General features: G+C 46.2%; 1 protein-coding gene across 3 annotated transcripts; it reads left to right on the forward strand.

Annotated features, from left to right (window-relative positions):
- On the forward strand, positions 1–23,305 carry MRO (maestro). Of its 3 annotated transcripts, none has more exons than XM_044242961.1 (9): positions 1–228; positions 419–554; positions 5,183–5,291; positions 11,883–11,985; positions 13,793–13,939; positions 14,997–15,179; positions 17,690–17,845; positions 19,128–19,235; positions 21,818–23,305. In XM_044242961.1, exons 4-9 carry the CDS (start codon positions 11,887–11,889, stop codon positions 21,836–21,838), a joined length of 714 nt encoding a protein of 237 aa, XP_044098896.1. In that variant the 5' UTR covers positions 1–228; positions 419–554; positions 5,183–5,291; positions 11,883–11,886; the 3' UTR covers positions 21,839–23,305. The 3 variants fall into 3 exon arrangements, with proteins under 3 accessions (XP_044098896.1, XP_044098894.1, XP_044098895.1); XM_044242959.1 differs by lacking the exon at positions 21,818–23,305 and adding an exon at positions 19,585–19,869; XM_044242960.1 differs by lacking the exons at positions 1–228; positions 419–554; positions 21,818–23,305 and adding exons at positions 4,747–4,906; positions 19,585–19,869.
- The last annotated feature ends 511 nt before the right edge of the window (positions 23,306–23,816 follow it).

Consider the following 23,816-nt stretch of genomic DNA (forward strand, 5'->3'; position numbering starts at 1 on the left):
GACTTCGGGCAAGACCCACTCACTCTGCCTGCCTCTCAGTTTCTCGGCTTGTCAAGGAGGCATGAGAATGACCCCCCTTTCCAACAGGACTGTGAGGACAACACGACAAATAGCTTAACAATGCCTCGGGCCATTAAGAGCAGGGACAAAGTGACACGCAGTCTTACTAGTGGAATGGATTTGGCCTCTCACGATGATGTCTGCTGTTCCGGTTCCCTTCGCCAATAGGTACACGTAGCTTTCTCAGGGGGCCCTTGAAAAGTAGGAAACTAACGTAAGAATCCTCAAAGTTTGCAAAACCGCACGGCCCAAAACATATCTCTAGCAATTATCAGGGGGTAGATAGCCTAAAAAGGTCTTATTATGTATTTCCCTCTCGTGATAAAACTCCCAACTCATTCTATGTTTCATGTTCAAGGACAAAATGCAGCTTGGCCGGCCCCACGCTTGGTTAGAGGATTGTGATGTTCCTGGGATTAGTTACATTCACCTCTGGTCAGGATGAGGTCTGAGGCAGAAGCCAGTCCCGCGGCGCTGCTCACCGCCTAGCTCAGGTAAGACCGCACAGAATGTCTCCTGTATTCAACCGATTCCAAACTCTACAGTTCTATGATTGCTGTAGATTTAACCAGTTAGCTTGAAAGATGTTTATGTACATTTATGATTATTTTTTGGAAGTCGGGACATTGGTGATAATGTGGGCATAATTCATGAGTCAGATAGGAAAAATGCTTAAGTTTGAACCTTTTTTTTTAAACCTTTAGTGGCATTTATCTTATGCTGATTTACTCCTGGGCCATCAATTTTTGTTTCTCCAGTTAATTCTGGGGTTGTCTTTTTCTTCGGTGCAATAATCTGCTCTGTTTCAGTAAGGGTCATCTTGGGGGGCAGACGAGCTTATGGGGGGGTTCATCTGACCGGGAGTTCTGAAATCCCCAGGTGCAGCTCTGGGGACTTGTTCATTTAGATGAACCCAGTGACTGATAAATAAAGGTCTAAATTCTATTTTTTTAAAGATTTTATTTCTTTATTTGAGAGAGAGAGAAAAAAAATGAGTGGGGAGAGGGAAAGAGGAAGAGGGAGAAGCAGCCTCCCCACTTAGCAGGGAGCCTGATGCAGGGCTCCATCCCAGGACCCTGAGATCATGATCCGAACTGAAGGCAGACGCTTAACCAACTGAGCCACCCAAGTGACCCTCAACATCTAAATTCTTAAGTTCAGCATTACTCTCTCCATTTTTAAGCACGTGCAGCCAAAACTCAGCCCTCTTTTGGGGCCACTGACCCTGTGTCTAGCCCCATAGTTTGGCCTGAGTCCCACACCATTGTAATGATGCAGGGGGCATGCATGGCTTCTGTAATGTGACATCTTTCAGAGACTTGGTGGCTTTTCAGAGACGCATACCTTTGATCTTCTGGGCTGTTTCGTGGATGTTTTTAAAATAAACACAGAGATTTGAACCTCTTGATTTGCATGATTGGTCAGGGTTTTTTGGGTCGAGTAGAGAACAATTTTCAGAGATCATCTCAGGCTACTTAGGGAAGAGCTGGAACTTTTCTCACATTCCGGTACTAATAATGCCTGGCAAGTAATAAAGTCCAAAACAGAAGGCAGGACAGCCAGACAGTGGGTTAGACAAGCAAATGGCTGATGGCAAGTTTCTGATCTTCGAGGTTGTCAGGCTGGAGAATCTTCACTCCACTCCACCCATCTGGGCATCAGGAGGCTTCTGCTTCCCTGTGCAAGAGGGTATTTGAAGCCAAGGAATAAACTTGGTGCTTCTCCCTATGGCATTTACTTATTCAAAGATTTGAGACAAAAAGACCATGGTTTTTATGTGGGGGAAAAAAACCCAGATGCATAGTAGAGTGGGAAGCATCCAGTGCTGAAGTTTGAGAAGAGCCTCTCATGGGATAGCTGCTTGCAGCAGGAAGCTCTGGGCTCCAACACTGCTGCAGGTGGCTTCTCGAAGAGTCTGAAAAGGTGAGATTCCCTGGCTCATCTGGTTTGTCCATCTGGGCTCCTAAACCCATGCCGCACCTGCCTCCTAGAATGCCTTTCTCTTCTGTCTGCCTCTGCTAATCTCTGTTTTCTGGCAAGCCCTGGGACGGATGCTCCTTCCCTTACAAAGGACATCCTGATGGACTAGGCTTTGACTCCGTCTCCTTGTCAGCTCCTGTCTATGGCACATGTGGATTCTCCGAACACACCAGACCATGTCTCAGCTCCTCTCTCGGTTGGCTGTCCTGGAGAGCACAGCCTGAGGGTTGTGCCACCTGGAGAGCACCGTGCCGTGTTGAGAGTAGGACCTCTGTAAACATCTGAAGAATGAACTACGGATGAGTGAGAAGTGGGTATTGTCCATTTGTGACTGAGCAAGCAGCTGATTTTATTTCTTTCTGGAAGTGAAAACCAAGGGGGCGGGGGTTGGCCTGAGCTGGAAGGGATTTCCTAAAAGAAGATGAGACGGAAGAAATGGAAAACCATCCCTTTAAGACAAGCTTCTCACCTAGACAATGCACTGACACAGAAGGAGGGAACTCTGAAAATGCTCACACTGGAGAAAAACCATTAGATCGGTGACGATTTGTCCTCATTTCCCGAGTCTAAAGGGAAGGTGAACTGTTGATGATTAATTTAGTGCTCCCTATTGCCCTTTTCATCAGTAATGCAGGCCAAGTCATCATCCTCTTTGATTTTTTGGTTACATCAGCCCCAGTAGTGGACTTTTGCTGATAAGGAAATATTAGTTGAGAAGGAAAATGGAGTTGTTTAAGCAATAAAATTAAATAATGATGGCGTGGGAAGGACATTGTGTCATCAGTGTATCAATATGTTGCAATCAAATTATCAAAGATACTTCCTCTCTCTAATTCCCTTTAGAACTGTGCTGTGTCCTAAGGCCACGTTAGGAGAAGCTTAGCTCTGCTGGGTATGTTAGGAGAAGCTTAGCTCTGTTGGGTATCACATCCTAATGTGGAGGCTTCCCAGCTTTGTGCTGCGTCTGGAACTCGCCGAGACTATTAGCTGCACCTATGCCCTTTGTGGGAAGTGTTTAATAGAACTGGAGTTGGATCAGTGAGTTTCCTGGGCACCGGTTCTGTTTCTGCCTGTGATCTTCTCTGTGGCTTTAAGCCAAACAGGGAGAACTCGACTGCCTTTTAATTTTCCCCTTTGGCAGGCAACAAGGACAGTATTTATCTGGCAAATGTTTTAAAACCTGAATAGAAAGCAAACTTAAAATGTAAGGGGTCATGCATTGTATCAGCTGTGTTCCTGTCCGTGCAGTGGGTAAATTTCAGTCCTGGTTCCGGGGCGAGATTTGGCAGGGAATCCGCACCCTTACAGGGCAGTTTCCCTTCTCCAGCCACCTCCATTGCCTGTTTAATTTTGGTCATTCTGAGCTCTCTGTGGATTTGTTCACCAGAAGAAAATGTCCTCCCAAGTCTTATTGCCACTCCTGGCAGATAACCCGACTCTGGTTTTACTGAGAAGATTAAGGCTCACTTGGAAGAATTAAACTTACTCATCTCTGTGGCTGCCTCCCAGTTTTGGATGAAAGCGGGGCCTCTCTCTCCCTTTTCTGCAGAGCTCACCCTTGCCCCTGTGTCCTGGACTGACCTCCCCTGGGTTTTATGTTGTTTTTTGGGGGGTGTTTTTGTTGTTTGTTGGTTTGGTTTGGTTTTGCCTCTTCCTCTTCCACTTTCCAGTACTTGCTCGAGCTGGGTCTCCCTTGCAGCTGCTTTCAAATACGCCCAGTCTCCATTCTATTCTAAAAAGCACACAAACACCAGAACGCCTTAGCTTGACCTTGCTCTCTCTTCCAGTCTATTTATTGCCTTCTTCCTCTAGCAAGACATCTCAATTTCCTCTTCCCAGAGGTTAGTGCTATGGCTTCCTTTCTCTTTCACTGCTGAAATTGCATTCTCAGAGGTCACCATGGGTACCCGGTGGGCCCAGGCCAGAGAGGGTTTTGTGTTAGCCTCATCCTTCTTGTTTTCTCAAAAGCATCACTTTTCTTTCCCTCTACTTTTTCTTTCACACTTCCACTCTGACCTACTTCTCTGCTTACACTGTGTGTGTCAACTAATCGTGTTTCCTAAAGCTGTCCACCACACAGCATCGTGGCTGAGTCTGAGCTCCGACATTAACCTAAGGTTGAATTCTGACTCTGCCACCAGTTAACTGCATGACATTTGGCAAAGACATCTCCCAGTGCCTCAGTTTCCCCATCCTTAATATGGGGATCATAATTAGAGTACTTACCTTAGATTTGTGGTAAGAATCAAACAAGATAGTCTACGAAGTATATACCTGAAAGATTGGCACATAGAAATACCCAATTAAACATTTATTAGCATAACAATAAACTCCAAGAGCTTTGAAAATGTGACTTCTTTTCTCTTAGGACATAGCCTGCCCACTTTGCCAAACACAGGGCCAGACAATAAATGATTAGGGATAAATAGATTTATAGGAAGTGCAGGGAGGGAGAAGTGAGGGGAGGAGAGGAGGTCTCCAAATTTGCAAGTACAATTAATTCCCAGTTCTCTTGTTTTGTTTTACCAATAAATCAACAGTTTTGTTGAGAGTTTAAATCTGTCCTCCTAGCACCGATGGTGTTTGTGGAGCAGAAGGGGGCGTCAGCGTTAAAGCTGTAGCTGTGGGTGCACCAACCAATCACAGAGAAGCTGCTCCGCCTGGAACACAGTGTCCCATCCCTAGATTAATGCTGCTGAAACTGGATTAGGGAAGGAGGCTTTGCAGCTGTGCGCTGAGCCTGGAACCCGTCCATTGAGTGATGCTGCCATCTAGTGGTGTCACCGGGGAACTGCTCTGCGCAAAGCCCTTCCTTTGGTGCAGGGGCAGAGCCTCGGAATTGCAGTCCTTTCTTTACAAAGTGTGGGTAAGACCCCAACGGAGGGAAGAATAAGGGGGAAAAGACAGCAAGGGGAAGGGGGAACGACACCTCAGCACAGTCTGGGAAAGTAAAGGACACAAGTGATGCTTGCAACCACTAAGAACAATCTCGTCGGTATTCGAGCGCAATTCCCTCCCCCACCGCAATGCGGTCATCTAAACTTTGTTTCCCCGCCCTGGGATTCTCACTTTCCAACACTCTGTGCTGACCCGTTATCCCAAAAAGATCTTTCACCTTCTCATTCCCCTTCTTCCACGTTAGGAAGTCAGGGCTGGGAAAATTGAGCCTAGTCACCCCACCTGGCGACCACAGCGGATCCGACCCGGGCTCCAGCCGCACCTGCAGCCGCTGACCACGTGACCGCCGCCAGGTAAGGGCCCGCGGGGCTCCCGGCAACCCGCCCAGCGCCCAGAGGAGGCCAAGGTCGATCGGGATTTCCCGGGAGGTTTTGGAATGTCACTCGCGTCACTAACGTCAGGGGCAGTTGACATTGTCTTTGTAAAACTTAAGTGGGCAATGTTGGCCATAAAGCCAATCTTTCTTCTGTTCGCAAATTAAGTCAGTCCACCTCTGTCCAATAGGTAGATTATAGGTCATTATATCAAGTCATCAAAGAGCTTTAGGAAGCGGGAGGGGCACTGAAGGGGAGATGTTAGTGCCAACATGTGGACACAGCACGTCCTTCCCCAGCGAGCGCGCAGGGCGCTGTCTGGGGACCAGACATCCGCCTTACACACAGTGACACCCTGCACGTGGAAGTACAGGTGATGGTCTCTGCTGTGTCCTTACTAGCGATTTGACCTGAGTTGTTGACCTTACTCTAAGCATCATTTCCCTCTTTTCTAAAATGCACATAATTAAACTGACCTCTCAAGATTACTTCAAAGATTAAATCAAGTGCAAGAAAAGGCCCTCATTTGGGAGACTCATTTGGGACTGGATTGGAGAGGAACTAATGGAAGAGGGTCGTTAGAGCAGAGAATCAGAGAAGGCAATACACGCCTCACATAGTTTACCTTAAAATATAGACTTCCCTGGTCTTTATTGTAGAGCCGTGGTCTTTTCTTTGAATGTGGATCCACGAGCTGGTGGCTTTTGAGGCGCACACATCATCTGTGAGTTCTGGTTTGGGTTTCATTCAGGGGAATGAGATCTGAAAGGCACTAGGGGAGACCCGTATAAAGTTGCTTCCGCACGGTCATTCAGATCCCAGTCATGGTTCCATGAAGACTCTTCCCCAGTGCTTACTGTCCACACCGTTTCTGTTCGCAAATTAAGTCAGTCCACCTCTGTCCAATAGGTAGATTATAGGTCATTATATCAAGTCATCAAAGAGCTTTAGGAAGCGGGAGGGGCACTGAAGGGGAGATGTTAGTGCCAACATGTGGACACAGCATGTGGACAGCAAGATCCTTCTCATTGTTGGATCTTTCCAAAACATTCCATTTTGATTCATAGAAACAACTTCCTTTCTCTGTGTATTCATTTTTCATCAATTTCTTGAATGCTGAAATGCCACAGTTACGATTAGAAGTACAGGTGTCAGAAACTGGTTCTTGGTCAGCATAAAAGGAGAAGTGAGGAGTGGGCACCATCAGCCACACTCACTGGTTGGTGCAAGTCACAAGGGTATGGAAAATACGGTTCCCCTGGCAAGTTGGCTCAGCAGAGGTCAGCTGAAACGGTTTTCCCTGCGGTGTGTACAAAGCGCTAAATGTGGTACCTAGCATACACAGTGCCCAATATGTGGTAGCTGTTAATATTTTTATGATGATTAATAAGGTCAGTATTGGGAGGGTTTTTAGAAATCTACCAGTTTTGGGGCACCTGGGTGGCTCCGTCAGTTAAGCACATGACTCTTGATTTCGGCTCAGGTCATGAGTCGGTTCTGAGATGGAGCCCTGTAGGCATGGAACCTGCTGGAGATTCTTTCTCTCCGTCTGCCCCATCCCCTCCCCACCCCTCCCCTCCCCTCCTAAAAAAGAAAAAACAGAAATCTAACAGTTTCTTCCCCTTGTTTTACAGAAATGATCAAAGTGTTTTATAATGTTGGCCTTCATAATATACCTTTTGGCTTCACTGAATAAAAGGAGTATTGACCATAAACCTAATATTTTGAGTCAGAAGGATTTAAAATTACAGAGGCATTTGGGAGTCAGCCTAAAGCACAAAGCAGTTTTCTAGGTTACCCTAAATCCATGTTTGTTCAGGAAGACCAGGAAAAATCACACCATAGTGATGAAGACAAGCTCCAGGCTCTCAGAAATGGTGAAAACCAGAGTGCAAGGTATTACACACCCAGGGAGGACTTCCTGGAGGAAGAGTGCACATGGGGATGAATGAAATTAAAAGCAGAGCCATGCCTTTGGCTTCATTGTGGCCAGGTGGTCTCCCAGACTCCATCACACCCGCCTGGGCACCTGTGATGACCCTAGCAACCCACCAGAAAAACCTAATCCCTCAAAGCAAAGTGTGGGAGTGAGTGGGCTTTGCAGCTCCAGTTAGAACACTTAAATCTTTGACTCCACAGGCCACGTTTAAAATCCTCCTCTCTGAGATCCTGCATGACAACAGACGGATATTGTCCTTTTGTTTGATTGCACTGGGTCTAAGGGACTTACAGTTGGAAAGGAGAAGGGAGGAGAACACCGCAGGCAGGAAGGAGGGGGAGCGGCAAGCTCACAAGCCACAAAACTCCAGGTGAGGGGCTCTGGGACCCCAAGCTAACTTTTATGTTTCTTTTCGCTTTTAAGGGAGCTTTTTATTTGGGAATAGTGTCCAAGAAAAGGGTACAAATTGTAGCCTGGACAGCTCAATGTAATTTTTATTGTGAAAGAGATTCAAGGAGCTTCACGAACACATGATGTCAATACCGTGTCCTCTGCAAAGACCCCGACACTCTCTCCTCTCTTATCCCCTTGGCCCCAGCTGCTCCTCTGACTTCTGGGGTCTCTCCCGAGGTGTGGGGTATGTCAGTTCTGGAGTTATTTAAGTTCCACTGTAGAGGCAGGAGGGGGAAAAAAAAGAAAAAAGAAAGAAAAGGCAGTGCTGGGGTCGGGTCTTGTGCCCTCTGAGATTCCAATCCAGTAACAATGAGGTAGGCCTGGGGTCAATACCCAGCACTGTGGGGGATTCTAATGTCGGAGGCTGGGCTGATGCGGTGAGAAACAGCTTTGTTTTTCCTGCTCCAGAAATGGAGATGAGCCCTGACAAGCTGTGTGACCGAACTAGCTCACAGTTCTCACCTTGTAATGAGAAGGTAGGGCGGTAGGAAGGGCTTGCTGGCAGAGGTGGTGAGCTAGACGCCGAGCCCTGGGCGTTTTCCTAACCTCATACCGAGCCGACCAAGAATAGCACTAAGCCCTCACGGACTTAGCACTGCGTGAGAGCCTCCCAGCGCCTTAAATTTCGACCTGACTATGAAGAAGTGACGGGGCTGGATGCTTGGCCTCTGAACCCTGGAGCAGACGGTTTGGATGGCTAAACCCCCTCCCTGCTCTGCTAATCCGACAGGAGAAGTCCAGCGTAATGAACAGGGAACCGACTCTGCTTTCCTTCTCCACGGAGAGAAGCCTCAGGTGTGATTTTCATGCATCAGAACGGAGATGCCAGCTGTCTTGTAAGGAGGCCTCCTCAGTGAGCAGCCCCCGGCTCGACCATTTTCAGCTCCCCTACCCCCAGCCAGGTGCTTGTCAGCTCTGATCAGGAACATTCAACCCCGTGAGGGGCGGGTTCTACCGAAACAGAAGGTTGTGTGGAGAAGAGCCCCAAAAGAAACAGCCAAGCCTGTCTGGTGTCAGTGTGAATTTTAAAATCCCTTCATTTTGGAGAAGACTGGCATAGGAATAGTGTCGTTTCTTTCTCTTCCTGCAGTGGTTTCCTAAGTGCGGTCCCCAGACCAGCGGCACGCCAGTATCCCCGGGAGCTTGTTAGAGATGTGGATCTGGGACCCTGCTTCAGACGCACGGAATCAGAAACTCTGGGGATCAGGGCCGGGAATCTGTGTTAGAACAAGTCCTCCGAAATAAATAAAATCTTTAAAAAAAAAAAAAAAGAACAAGTTCTCTGGGTGATTCTAGCCCATGTTCAGGTGTGAGAACCGCTGGCATTTAATGGAATGTAGAACTTAGGGGGCTGCCTTTATTCAAACAAAGTAAATATTGCTGATGGGGGGGCGATTTTTTTTTTCTGGGCTTTTGTTTGAGATCCCCATGGTGGTAGTGAGGGGAGCTCTGGTGACCAGAGATGAAGAAGAAAAAGAGCCTAAGGGGTGGAGAGGAAGAGGTGTTTTCATGGATCTCTCCAGTGTCTTCTGACCAAGAGAGCATCACCGGAACCTGCAGAGGGGGAGGGGCAAAGAGTGGAGGAACCACTCTCCTTGAACCTCCAGGTCAGAGTCAAATGTTCCAAGCTGTTTAACGGGGCTGGGTTTTGTCAGCGGCCCGTGTTTATATAAGTTTGCAATTCAAGTACAGTAAGTAGTGTGGCCAACATGTCCAGGTTTGCCTGACACCTCCCTGGTCTTAGCACGCAAAATCCCACATCCCAGGAACCGCCCCCCCTCTCCGGGGCCAGGCTTCAGGTTTTTCTCCCACACCACCAGTCAAGTCTCCAATTCTCCGCAGATACCTACAGGGCGTCTCGTAATTCAGTTCATTTCTGACACCGGCGGGTGACCAACGACCAACCAGCTAGCCTGGACGTTCCCTCAGGTCTCTCCTTGGGTTTGAGGAATTTGCCAGAACGGCTCACAGAAATCAGAGATACATTTTACTTACCGAGTCACCGGTTTATTATTAAGGGATGTTACTCAGCAAAAGCCAGGTGGGAGATGCATAGGGTCACGTATGGGGAAAGGGTATAGAGCTGAGTGTGCGACTCTCCCCAGATCGCCACGTATTCAATAGCCCGGAAGCTCTCTGAACCCCAACCTTTCGGGGTTTTGTCGAGGCTTCATTTTACCTGTGCACAGTTGATTCAATCATTGCCCAAGGGTTGTCTCCAGCCCCTCCCGCCTCGCAACAGGAGGGGAGGGCACTGAAGTTTCCAGCCCTCCAGTCACGGGGTTCGTCCCCCTAGCAACCAGCTTCACCCGCTGGTAAGAAAAGGCTTTCAGAAAGTCACCTCATTAGCATGACAAAGATTTCCTGATCGCTGTAATCAGTTGGGAAATTCTAACGGGTTTAGGAGCTCTGTGCCAGAAACAGGGACAGAGACCAAGTATGTATTTATTATAAGTCACCATACTGCGGGGCAAACCGAGGTGAATGGTCGGCACTCCCCCTCGTTCAGTGACTGCCCATTGGAATTACTGGGTGAGCTTTAAGATTACGGATGGCGGGGCTCACCTCCAGAGATGGTGATAGACTTCGTCCCAGGCACCACCAGGACATCTAGGAGATGGAAAGTTCCTCAGGGGACTTTATTGCGGCTAGCAACCGACAACCCCTGCAGCTCCTTACACGTCATTTCTCCCACTAATTTTTTTTTTTAACCAAAACAAAAGTCAGTGGTTCTGATGAAGCGAGACTCCTACCACATGCCACATACAAAAATGGACTCAAAATGGATCAACAATGTAAATGTAAGAGCTAAACTCTGAAAAATCTTGGAAGAAAACATAGGGGAATTCTTCATGACTTTGGATCTGGCAATAGATTCTATTATCCTAATTCAGACTAGTTTACACTAGTGTACCTCAACTCACACGGTAGATCAGAAATACTTTGTGAGCTGTATTTAGTTATAATATATATTTTAAACAATATATACTGGCAGTGAAATTACAAAACTGTAGATATAAAATAAGAAGCATGGTTGCTCAGATTTCTACCCCACAGGCAATTTTTGTTAAAATTGCTTGGGCATTCTTCCCTGTTCTATGCACATGCAAGCATATAGGTACAAATATGTTTCCCTTTCTCATACTAACAGTAGCATACTGATTTTCACTCAACAGCATGTTTTGGAGATCATTTTAGCATGGGTGGGTCTGCCCAATATTCTTTTTTTCCTTCCAAAAAATTATGTTTATTAAACATGTTATCCAGGAGTGCCTGGGTGGCTCAGTGGGTTAAGCCGCTGCCTTCGGCTCAGGTCATGATCTCAGGGTCCTGGGATCGAGTCCCGCATCGGGCTCTCTGCTCAGCAGGGAGCCTGCTTCCTCTCTCTCTCTCTGCCTGCCTCTCTGCCTACTTGTGATCTCTCTCTGTCAAATAAAAAATAAAATCTTTAAAAACAAACAACAACAAAAAAAACCACCATGTTATCCATATGGATTTTTCTTTTTTCCAAGTATGTTTTTACCATTTTTCCCCCCGGTATTCTCCTCAATGACAGCATTGCGGTCATCTGTAGTTGTGTAATTATAATATATAGTTCTAACTTATTTATATTAAATAATTAGTCACAACTATCAAAGGACATTATAGATTGTTCGCATTGCAAAGTGGCAGTGTCTATCGTATGCGTCTGTGTCTGAGTAAATGATGCACCAGTGTCTCTGTGGGGTCCAAGAGTGGCTGAAAGATATGCCCATTTCAGTATTATAGGAGATGATATCGAGATCCCCTCTAAAACACAGTACCAATTTACATTCTTGGGGAGCTTTTGAAAACACAACGTTTCAGGCTGCTTTTTACTTTAACGCATGAGAATCTGGGTGGGGCCCTGAATCTTTGTTTTATTTCCTTGGTGATTCCGATATAAGAAGGCTCCACGACAGAATCGGAGCCATGGGACGGACGGTCTGGGGGCTCCTGCTGCTTTTCCTCCTGCTGTTTATCTACTGCGGGGACAGCTGCGTCACCTCACCAAGGGGACGGGGTCCTCAAGGACAGGCCTCAGGGATGTTGCTTCTTTGTGTTCTTACCCCGGCACCGTGTTTTGTATGACACTGACTGTCGATGACAAGTCTTGGAGGAGTGTTTGTGGCTCATATGACGATTCTGTTTTCTTCTAGTGCCATGGATCAAACACAGAGAGGAATCCTGGGCCAGCCCAGGCCGGTCCCCACCACCCCGCCCACGAAGAAAAGGACGTCAGTGATGTCTTTCTTTTCCAAGGTCTGTCACAAAATAGTATGAACCGAGGTGCCTCCCCAACCACCACCTGTAACAGCGCCTGGTCTGCGTCGGCTGTGGTGGCTCTGCTGAGGTGCTTCTGGAAAAAGCTCGATGACGCTTCTCATAACAACAGATCGCAGGTTCATAGGGTAACGAGATAAGCAGGGAGGAATTTAGCTTACTGCAAACTTAGTCATAAAAGTATAGAAAGAGCTACAACACATGCTGAGAAATAATGATGAGACCTGGTAACCACCCAAATACCGAATAGGATTGTGGGTCCTGTCTGCAGCCCCTCGTGCCCCAGGACAGTAAGGAGGTGGCTTTTCCTGGATCTTGTCTGGATTGTCTTTGTTCTGACATCAGCATCTGTTGCTGTGGTATATGAGGCACAGAACACCGCGCCCTGCCTGGTCTCATAGGCTCACCACAGAGAAGACCCGGTTCTTGCCCTGCAGTGACAGTTAGTCCCTGATGCGACTTCCTGTGGTAGCCACATGGTGCTTTCCATTTGTCTTCCTTATGCCTATCTGTTCCTAATCTTAGTTGCTCAGATATATGCGTTCTGGGGTGGGACAGCCTTTAGGTGTCCTGAAATGTTTGTAGGTGTGCTTTGCGAGTCGGGCCAAATGCTGTTAAGAGGTTGAGGAAGACGAGCACTGAGAATTAACCCTTGGATTAGTCATGTGGGGGTGGGGGTGGGGCATCAATCTGACTGCAGAAGGTTCAAGAGATAAAGGAGAGAGGAGTCGGAGAAAACAAGTAAAGACACATCGTTCAGGGTAGAGCAGGAAAGTGGGGAAGAGCTGGAGGAGGACGAAGGGTTGGGAAAATGGAAGCCGCCCAGCATTTCTCATCCTGTGAAGGATCCCTGGTCTCAGCTCATACCAACTCTCTAAAGCCCCCTTATTTATTTATTTTTTTGTTAATGATTTTCTTTATTTATTTGACACAGAGAGAGAGAGATCGCAAAAGAGAGCACAAATGGTGGGCGGGGAACCCAATGTGGGACTTGATCCCAGGACCTGGTGACCATGACCTGAACCCAAGGCAGACACTTAACTGACTGAAGGCGCCCTTGAAGCCCCCATTTCTTCTGAGCTCTAGCACACCCTCAGTGATCCTGGAGCACCTGTCCCCATATTTCCCCCAACCTTTCTCAACACCAGCCCTGCATTATTTGTCTCTACCTAGTTCCTCTTCCACCAAAATTCTTCATTATGTAGATCAAACTAATGTATTTCCAGGAATAATCAGGTGATTTTTTAAAAAAAGATTTTATTGGGGCTCCTGGGTGGCTCAGTGGGTTGAGCCGCTGCCTTTGGCTCGGGTCATGATCTCAGGGTCCTGGGATCGAGTCCCGCATCGGGCTCTCTGCTCAGCAGGGAGCCTGCTTCCCTCTCTCTCTCTCTCTGCCTGCCTCTCCATCTACTTGTGATTTCTCTCTGTCAAATAAATAAATAAAATCTTAAAAAAAAAAAAAGATTTTATTTATTTATTTGACAGAGAGACACAGCAAGAGAGGGAACACAAGCAGGGAGAGTGAGAGAGGGAGAAGCAGCCTCCCGCTGAGCAGGGAGCCCGATGCGGGGCTCGATCCCAGGACCCTGGAATCATGACCTGAGCTGAAGGCAGTTGATTAATGACTGAGCCACCCAGGTGCCCCAGATCAGATGTCTTTAGGTGGAGAAAGAAGGGCTGAGTTGAGCAGGCCACACAGCATTTTATTTAAAGGGAGGGATTGGGTTTGGAATAGGTATGACTCTGAGCACTCCCCAGATCAATACATTTTTTACTTACTACACAGGTCTCTTGGACACTGAGGTTCCAGAAGCGGGAGTCTCTGAAGAATGTGTTTTCCATCTTGGCAGAAAGAGCCCAGGACCCCAACGCTAAAAAGCGCCACATGGCAATGAGAGGCCTGGGAACCATGGCCTGTGAGACCCCTGACAAGGTAGGAGGGGAAGGTGGCATGGACTCATGGCCTGGAGTCCCCAGGACCGGGAGATGGTGCTCCATGTTATCCGCTGCTGTGCGACAGATCACCACAGACCTAGCATTCATCCTCTTGTAGTTCCCTTAAGTCAGGAGTTTAGGTACCGCATAGCTGGGTTCTCTGCCCAGCATCTCACAAGGCTACCACCAGGTGTGAGTCAGACTGCGTTCCTTTCTGAAGCCTGCGCTCTTCTTCCAAGCCTCTGTGGCCGTTGGAAGAATGCAGCTCCTTCCAGGTGTAGGACCAAGGTCCCTGCTCTCTTGCTGACTGGCTACCTCAACTCCTTGAGGCTCTTCTCTCACAGCATGTGAGCTTTCTTCTTCAAGGCCAGCCCGAAAGCTTCAACCGCTCAAGCCTGCTCAGATGAACTCTTATGTAGTGTGATACAACCATGGGAATGATATCCCATCCTTGTTGTCATATTCTAGAGGCTAGAAGAAAAGTCACTGCTTCCTTCCACATTCAGGAGAAGAAGAGTGGGCAAGAGCGTGACTCATTTGGGGTTATTTGGGGGATCTTCACACCTCAGTAGTATCAGCCTTGGGAAACAGAGTGGCAGATGGGATTAACACACACCTGGACATCACCCTCTTGGGTGAATTTTATTTATTTTTGAGTAATTTATGCCTATGTAGTAAAAGATGTTTTCCCTACCTCTTTTAGCAACTGTCAACTTCAGTGATCATTTCATCTCGCCCCCAATAAAAGTATCTGCTGTGCCCCAGAGGCCTAGATCATCCAGCCCACCACACTCCTTGATGCTCCCTTCCCGCCCTCATCTGCTCATAGGCCAAGCTCCAGACTGCTCTTCTGTTGTTCTTCCAAGATTGAGCTGGATCTTGGGTCAGGTTAATGGAAAGCATTTGTATTTCAATGAGTGTTGTTGCCGTAGTACCTGAAGAAAGCTGTGCTCTCAGCCCAAGTCCTAGGTTATTGGAGGATTAGAAGTAGGATTGCTTTTCAACTCGCAGGGAGCAATTTCTGGACTACTCATGCTCTTCAAACTTGTTAACAGGTGAGAAAGTATAAGAAAATTGTCCTAGACCTGCTGGTGCATGGATTGTATGACCCTGTGAGTGCTGAAGTCATCCACGAGAGCTTGAAGACACTGACCATCATTTTGGGCAAGATCCAGGGGAAAAGTCTAGGCTCTTTCTTCGTAGACATCACTCTCCAGACCAGGACTTTATTAGATGATGTAAGTGAGACAATTCAGAAGAATTCTGGATTATTAAAGTTGAGGTAGGATGAGATATATATATAAGCCCTGGCTGGTGCGTTGCTCAGAGACCATGGTCTGTATTATTCACTTCTTTATTAAGAAATCATTGAGAGACTAGTATCGTACTGGCAGTTATGGAAGACATATAAAGAAGGAGGAGTTTTTGTTGTTCTGGAGAAGTGAATATATACACACCGATGATGAATATGGTGATGAAGATGATGGTCAAGGTGATGGTAACAGTGCTGACACGTATTGAGTGCTCTGTTAAGGTGTGACGATAACACTAGTTAGCATTTAGCGAGCCAGTACTGTGTGCCAGGCACAGTGCTAGGCAGTTCTCATGGGTTATCTCATAGAATCTTCTCAATAACCCAGTGAGGTAGGCACTATTATTTATCTTCACTTTATAAATGAAGAAACCAAAGCACAGAGAGGTTAGGTGACTTGCCCAAGACTCACAGAACCAGTGAGCAGATATGACCCCAGACTTTCTGACTACAGGACCTGGGCTTTTCACTGCCACGGGACAAGGTGGGCTAAGTAGAAAGTGCACTGATACGTTGTTTGCTCTGAAACTGTGGGGACTCTGAGATACCTTCCTTTCAATCTGACCAGTTAGCCTGCTGCAGACAGACAGACAGACAGACACACACACACACACACACACACACACACCCTAACAGAGAGATAATACCTGTAGAATAGGAAACAGACCTACAGACCTTTTATTTACTCACAAAGCACCTTGCGTGAGTTCCCCCACTGAATTCTCTGGATGAACCCGAGCCACATGAAAGGAACAGAAATCTTGAAATTATGAAACTCAGAGTTTATATAGGAACTTTTGACCCGTTTGCCTCTCCTCCTGCTCAGAGAGACAGAAGAGACCTTTGCTCTGGAATGCAAACCAGTCATCTCTGTGGTTAGCAAGGAGAGGAAGGTCTCTACCTCCCTGGAATGTAAACAAATATCTCCAGAGAGATGTCTAAATCTCTCTGCAGGGCCTATCTTAATTTCCAGGGCTTGTTTGCCATGCAATCACCTTTTTTATACCCAGATGAACTATAATTTTTGACCAGAAAGCCCTGGGTGTATAGTAACCTGGAGATACTTGTGGAGAGTTGTTTCCTGACAGTGTATATCTAGTGGAGCCTTCTTGACTGCCCATCTCACCCTATGCTCTCTCATGCATGTGTTCCCTGATATATGATTATCAGGCCCCGAGCAGGCCAGGCACCCATCTTATGTGTCTTGTACCTCTTAGAGTGGAAGGGTAGCAATGAATTGAATTATGCACATACACATACACACATACACACACTGGTAGAACAGTGAAGAAAGTGCACCACTAAAGCAATTTGTGTAAGTGTCCCATGTGCTAAAAAATATTTTTCAGTTCTTTATGAAATGGTCAGTGGTCTTTGGTCTTGCTGAGTGTCTGTGACCCCCAGTTCTAGGTGCTCCTTGCCCCTGAAGAGGCTCAGCCCAGCTCAGTTCCTCCTGGTTTGCCTGGAGATTTCATGGGACCAGGAAACACTGATATAAAATCCCTTCACCAACAGTCAGGAGACTGGGTGCTACCCTGGTTCTTTGTCACCCAACAGTGAGACTTCCACAAGTCACTGAAATGCCCTGAGCCTTGATCTGCTCATCAGGAAAGGGAGATACTTGGAACAGACCTCTCACCTTGGAGAACAAGAAAGGACTGCACCCACTGAGATGCCCTCAGAGACCATTCTGCTAACTAAAAGCAGGGAAAGTTGGCAAGGTGTCAGGAAAGAAACAATTGTTATTTCTAACACAGAAGCGAGAAATTCAGACCAGAAGTGAAGGAGATGCCCTAGTAGAAGCACTGGGAATAATCAAAAGGAGATGGGTCAAATGAATGCAAATTGCAGCTACACTAAATTTCTTTAGGTAGTGACATGGGATGAGCTCCCAGATAGATCATTTGATAAAAAATCAAAGTACATGACAGTGGGATGGTGTGCTTCTGTTTGCCTAAATATGTGAGAAAGGACTATATGATACATATTTTATTCTTTTTCTTCTTAATTTTTTGGAGGGATATGCACAAAATTTATAACTTTGTTCATTCATGGGAGGGAAATTGAGTGGCAGGCAGAAAGGGGTAAGAAGGAGACTTACTTTTGTTAATAAAATGAATTTATTATTTTGAATTTTGAACCATACAAATGTATTCTATCTCCAAAACTTTGAGTAAGAAAGAATAGAGTTGGGAAGCTTGGATTAGCACAGTGATTCCCCCAGTCTGCTTGTCTTGTCCTGTGGAGAAGACAGTCGGTCAAGACTGTCATTCAAAAAAAAAAAGACTGTCGTTCAAGCCAACTAAGTGCTTTAGACCGGATCTTGTGATCCACACCCACCCATGCAACAAAGCACAATGACTGTGATGTCCTGTGATGCAGTGGCCTTATGGTCATGACCTGGGTTCTGTTGTTTTGTTCACCGGGGATCTGCAGGAGAATGACAACATGAGGTACTCAGCCTTTGTCTTGTTTGGCCAATTGGCATCCTTTGCTGGACGGAAATGGAAGACATTTTTCACCAGCCAGGTCAAGCAGACTCAAGATTCCCTCCTGATACATTTACAGGACAGAAATCCCCAGGTTGCCAAGGTAAGTCTGTGAGAGTCCCATCTACTTTGCTAAAGCTCTGGCCGTTCCTGAAAGGGACTGCGGTGGTGCCCTGTTGCGCTGAGCCACTAGACCTCTTCCTGCCGGTTCCGTTAGGGACACTCAGAAGTGTATCCACGTGGGGTGCCTGGGTGGCTCAGTGGGTTAAAGCTCTATCTTGGGCTCAGGTCATGATCCCAGGGTCCTGGGATCGAGCCCCGAATCAGGCTCTCTGCTCAGCAGGGAGCCTGCTTCCCTTCCTCTCTCTCTGCCTGCCTCTCTGCCTACTTGTGATCTCTGTCTATCAAATAAATAAATAAAACCTTAAAAAAAAAAAAAAAGAAGAAGAAGAAGAAGAAGTGAATCCTTGGAAAGGTCCCTGCCCAGGGACTCATCTCTCTCTGAGCCAGCGGGCTCTTTTCCATCTGCTCCTGCCCCATGGGCCTGATCCAGTGCCTGCCAGAGGTAGATAAACTCAAGTTACTGGAGTGTTGGGGACAGAGAGGCCCTAACTTGGGTCTAATTTGTGGGGCAGTAGCCCACATGACGAGGACATGAGCTCATACCAGCTAGCTTCTGACACTGTGTATGTTCCCCACCCCTGGCTTCTCAATCCCCTCTAGAGCTTTTGTTTTATTCTTAGAGAAAACATGTCCTAACAGGGTTGGATCTATGTAGGTTTTCAAAAACCACCGAGAGTGAAAGGTTCCACTAAACCACTTGTGTTTTTTAAATTAGTGCACACGAGGGGGCGCCTGGGTGGCTCAGTGGGTTCAAGCCTCGTCCTTTGGCTCAGGTCATGATGCCAGGGTACTAGGATTGAGCCCTGCATCGGGCTCTATGCTCAGCGGGGAGCCTGCTTCCTCCTCTCTCTCTGCCTGCCTCTTTGCCTACTTGTGATCACTGTCTATCAAATAAATAAAAAAATCTTTAAAAAAAAAAGGTTAAAAAAATAAATAAATTAGTGCACACGAGGGAGAGAGAGAGAGAGAGAGAAAGAGAGAGAGAGAATGAATTTGGGAATTTAGGAATCCAGAACTACTTTTGATGGGATGATAACCGGTGGTAAACTATAAAGGGCTGCTCTCCTCACCAGCCCCAACTTCTAGACACGGTCATTTTAGAAGAAAAATCCTTTAAGGCTGACGTCTTCAGACTTTCTGGAGGTTACTTTCATACCCTCAGTGGCCCCCAGACCACAGATCCGGTACAGTGCTCTTCCTCAGTTGGATTCTAGAACTCTCTAATGTTTTTGACAATAAGATGGTAATATTATTTTTCTCAGGCTTGCAAAACAACATTTCGAGCCTGTTCTCCGTATCTGAAAGAAAGAAAGGAAACCGGCTTCCAGACTGAAGAAGATCAAAGGAACCCTAAACTCTGCCGGCAGCTGGTGAGTGAGGGGGGGGGAGAGAATTCTCCCAGAGGTCCCCCCCTCCTGGTGTCAACCCAGAGGCTGGGCAGCCACACTTGGGGGTTACTCCCCATAAAAGAACTTAGGCCAATTGTGTTTCCCTTGTAACTAACCCATCATGCAATGTAAATGACAAAGCGCCCGGAGGATTACACACAAAATCTACTGGTACTCCTAGCCGAGACTATTAGATGAACACAGGCCATGATCCGAGAGTCTGAAGACTGATAGTCCTCACGCTCTGCCTTTGACAACGGCCTACTCGTCGTAGAGTCAAGGAGCTGTGTTGAACCCGTCCCTCACGAGCGCTTTTGCTGATTTCTTTCAGAGCCACTATCATCCCGAGCTCCTGCAGTTCTTCTATGCAAATAAGATTCTGTAAACACAGAGCCGCAGGGAAATTGTTCCAGTGAGCACCTTGCTGGGGGGCTGATAGTCCTCCCTCTTTTAACTCTTCGGATGCTTCTGCTTGCCTCTTGGGATTGTACTAGCAAACGGGATGCTGGGAGAACAATTGATGGCAATTGCATGGAATTGTATGATTCTATCTGAAGTAAATTCTCAATTGCTTTTATGTATCTCATTTCCTCCCCATGCAAATTTGATGAGAAGGTACCTGCTTTGTTGAAAATATTGAAAGCATACGTAGATTCGGTGCTTATTGTTCTTTTTGCTTCTTAAGTTTGTCTCTGTCACCTATCTTGTATTTTTTATTTTATTTTTAATTTCTGAGGTTTAGGAGAAGATTACCTCAAGTGATTTTTTTTTTTAAATCTGTCATTGATACTTTGCAATTTGTTATGGATGACTTTATTGGCAGGATCTATTTAAAGTTGGTGAAAGGCCCAAGAAGGGGGTTTGGAGACTACCTTTAGCTTCTCATAATCTTCAACAGTCATTGCCTCCAAGATCATCCCAAACACAAATTAATAAAGAGAAAAAAAAATCTAGAAAGTGTGTGTTGAAAAACCTCAGGCTAACAGTAATATATGCAATAATAAGTAACATTTTTAGAGAATGTTTATTGGACACTAAGCGCTTTGCAAGTATTATTTAATACTTAAAACAACCCTATGAGAAAGGTACTATTATTATCCTCATTTTCCAGGTGAGAAAAACTAAGGCACAGGGAAATTAAGTAGCTTGCCCCAGATGACCTGGTGAGAGACGGGGCTGGAATTCAAGCCCGGACAGTCTGACTTCTGGAGCCCATATTCAATCACCATATGATTCTGCCTCAATGTAGAATAATTGACAGATGGCTAGAAATGTAAAAAAAAAAAAAAGACAAAACAAATAAAAAAAAAAAACACTCAGCTTCTGCTCTATTTAACTCAGTTAACTTTTTTTTTTTAAAGGATTTTATTTATTTATTTGACAGAGAGAGATTACAAGTAGGCAGAGAAGCAGGCAGAGAGAGAGAGAGGAGGAAGCAGGCTCCCTGCTGAGCAGAGAGCCCGATGCGGGACTCGATCCCAGGACCCTGAGATCATGACCTGAGCCGAAGGCAGCGGCTTAACCCACTGAGCCACCCAGGCGCCCCAACTCAGTTAACTTTTGCTTTTATATGTATTAAGTACACATCTCTATTAATTTAACTGGTGGTCTAAGTATATATTTTTACTTGTTACCTCTTGGCTAATTATGTCAATTTTTTTGGCAGTCAATTCTAATTCCAGGAGGGATCACATGGCTCATGTAAAAAGTTTCAAGAAAAACCTCAGCCCCTCCTACTTTCCCTCCAGCCAGTTTGCATTCCAAGCTTTTCCTATAGAAATCCTGATATTATCACCAAACTTGGCTTTTAGGCCATACGGGACAACTGTGTCCAGTTTGGGAAATGGAAAGCACAAGAGGGTCAAAAGTGCTGCAGAGGGATCTTAATATTGTTCTGAAAACTGAGAACTTAATCTTCCGCTCTAGCTTTCTGGAGACAGGACTGTATAACACAGATGAGGGGTGTCTCCTAGGGGAGACCAGAATGTGGCAGATGGCAGAAGGGGAAGCAGGAACCAGAAGCATGAATGGATTTTCTTCTTCCTATTTTGAGGCTGGGGTACCTGACCCAGGGACTCGGGAATGGCAAAGACTCCGGAGCAGGTGGGGTGGTTCTGAGCTGAGAGCCCTTTCCCTTCCCAGATGTTGGCCTGTTTGAAACTATGTTGCAAGGTCCCAGTAGAATCTGATGCTTTCTGCTAAGCGATCAGTGAGTGGCCTGAGAAACAATTGCATCTGGCCAGCATTCGACAAAGCTGGAGGTGGAATGGGACAGGCAGGTTATGTGCACTAGAGCAGAAACATCTATGTACTTAATGCCCCTTAGCTGAATAAAATTGCGGAAGATGCTATTGAATTGGCTTTAAGATCTGTGGTGGACTGTTCACTTGGGTGGCCTCCAATGAATCATGTCTCCTAACCCTCATGCCCTGTGGAGACCCTTCCCGTTGCATCTGGGCTGGCTTTGTGGCCCACTTTAACCTTGAGAATGTGCTGAAAATACCAGTATGCCAATTTCAGGCTACTCTGTAAGAGCCCTGGCAGCTTCCTTTTTTGTGCTCCAGGTGAAGCCAGCCGCCATGTAAGAAGCCAGATTACCAGGAACGAAGAAGAATGTCTGAGATCACCGTTTTGGAGGAAAGACCAGGCTAACTGCGTGGGACGCCACATGGAGAGCTGAGGAACCCAATCCACAGTGAAGTCTGAGGTCCAGGCGCGGGACGCACGTTGGCCGTTCCAGCCAGACTCCGGCTGTCCACGTGACCCAGCTAACACCAGCTGTCTCCATGAAGCCCATCCCAAATTGCAAAATTGTAAGCAAGGGAATCAAGTGATTGCTGTTTTAAATTGCTAACTTCCGGGATAGTTTGTCACTCGGCAATAAGTAACCAAAAGAGGTTCCTAATCACTAATTTTGTCATTTGGCCAGTTTTGTTTTGCTCTTAATAAGTCCTCTTTGAGTTTAAACTATATTTCTAGAAAGTTGTATTATGATGGAATTCTGCGGTGAGAGCAAGGGATGCCTTTTTTGGACGTTGTTGGACCTTTGGATGCCTTGTTCTCCTTTTTCTAGATCACCCTGTGCATCACAGCACCCAGTGTGCAGCAGCTGATCCAGAAACATTTGCTCAGTGACTAAATAGTTGCAAATTGTAGCAGGAACAGCGTCCAAAGTAGTTTGCTACTCTGGGATCTTAGCCATGGGCTCACACTCTTCCTTTCCAGCTTTTTCTTCTGTTACTCTTTTTGCTTTAGCCAAGTTTGGCTCCTCTCTCTCTTTAAACCCTTCTTGGTCTCTTATGCTCCTTTGCCTTTGCTCAGTCTCCTCCTTTTGCTTTGAATTCCCTACCCCCAGCCATGCATACTCACAGGCACACCCACACACACATCTCAGGTGTATATCTTCTCTGTACTTTAAGACTGATCATTGCCCGATCCCCTCAATCAGGAAAGAGCTCGCATCTCTGAATTCCCAGAACATTCTAGCAGTTTTATGCTGCTTGACATGTTTGATCTCTTTGAAAGTTTTTACCGCCATGTCTTTTTCCCCCTGGTTCAAGAGAAGCTGCTGAAGGAGGGATCCTACCTTGTATAGCTCTGTCACGTGACCTCAAAGGTACTCAGTAAGTGCTTAGTGAATAAATGTGGATTGGGGAGGAAAAAGTCCGGAAGTCATCTGAAGCTACTCCCCCTTGGGAGAAGCTCATTTTGTGAAATGAGGACCATTATTTCTCTCCTTATAACCCATCTGCTGGTGACTTTTATGCTTGTGTACTTAAGTAACCCTTTCCATGTAAGATGCCTGTTAATTTGCTAATCTAAAGGTAAGGCTTTGATATTTTTTTACTTTTAAACACTAGATATGCAACAGTTGAGTGAATTAAAGAAAGAAAAAGGAATGTTCAGGTGCTACCGTGCTATGAGCTCAGGGTAGAGATCCACATAAAACATGGTCCCTATTTCCTGTTGCCCACATGATGGACCTTTCTTTTTTTTTTTAAAGATTTTATTTATTTATTTGATAGACAGAGATCACAAGCAGGCAGACAGGCAGGCAGAGAGAGGGACCTTTCTTAAAGGGAAGGAGAAAGAAGAGAAAGACAAAGAAGGAAGTAGAAAATCGAACAAGTAATCAGCACTGTGAACAGAATCCAGTGGAATTCTGGTCCGTATTGTTGAGTTATAAAAAGCATGAGTGTGTTTTACAAGGAGAGAAATAGTAGCTGTGTGGACAGCTAGCAGATAGTGCTAGAAATAAGGCAAATATGTATTTGAGCTTTTCTGCATTTTCCAGGTTTTCAGCAATAAGCATGTATTACTTTTGCAATCATAGAACACATGCAAAAATGCTCTTTAAAATAAAAATGGGGGGGCGCCTGAGTGGCTCAGTGTGTTAAGCTGCTGCCTTCGGCTCAGGTCATGATCTCAGGGTCCTGGGATCGAGTCCCGCATCGGGCTCTCTGCTCAGCAGGGAGCCTGCTTCCATTCCTCTCTCTCTGCCTGCCTCTCTGCCTACTTGTGATCTCTCTCTGTCAAATAAATAAATAAAATCTTTAAAAAAAA

This window comes from Neovison vison, chromosome 3 (assembly GCF_020171115.1).
Source record: "Neovison vison isolate M4711 chromosome 3, ASM_NN_V1, whole genome shotgun sequence".
Classification (NCBI taxonomy): domain Eukaryota; kingdom Metazoa; phylum Chordata; class Mammalia; order Carnivora; family Mustelidae; genus Neogale; species Neogale vison.

Coding starts and splice junctions, on each gene's coding strand:
- MRO (XM_044242959.1), top strand. CDS start 11,887: ATGGATCAAACACAGAGAGGAATCCTGGGCCAGCCCAGGCCGGTCCCC. Junction 11,986..13,792: donor TGATGTCTTTCTTTTCCAAG/GTCTGTCACAAA, acceptor CTTACTACACAG/GTCTCTTGGACACTGAGGTT. Junction 17,846..19,127: donor GAAATCCCCAGGTTGCCAAG/GTAAGTCTGTGA, acceptor TATTTTTCTCAG/GCTTGCAAAACAACATTTCG.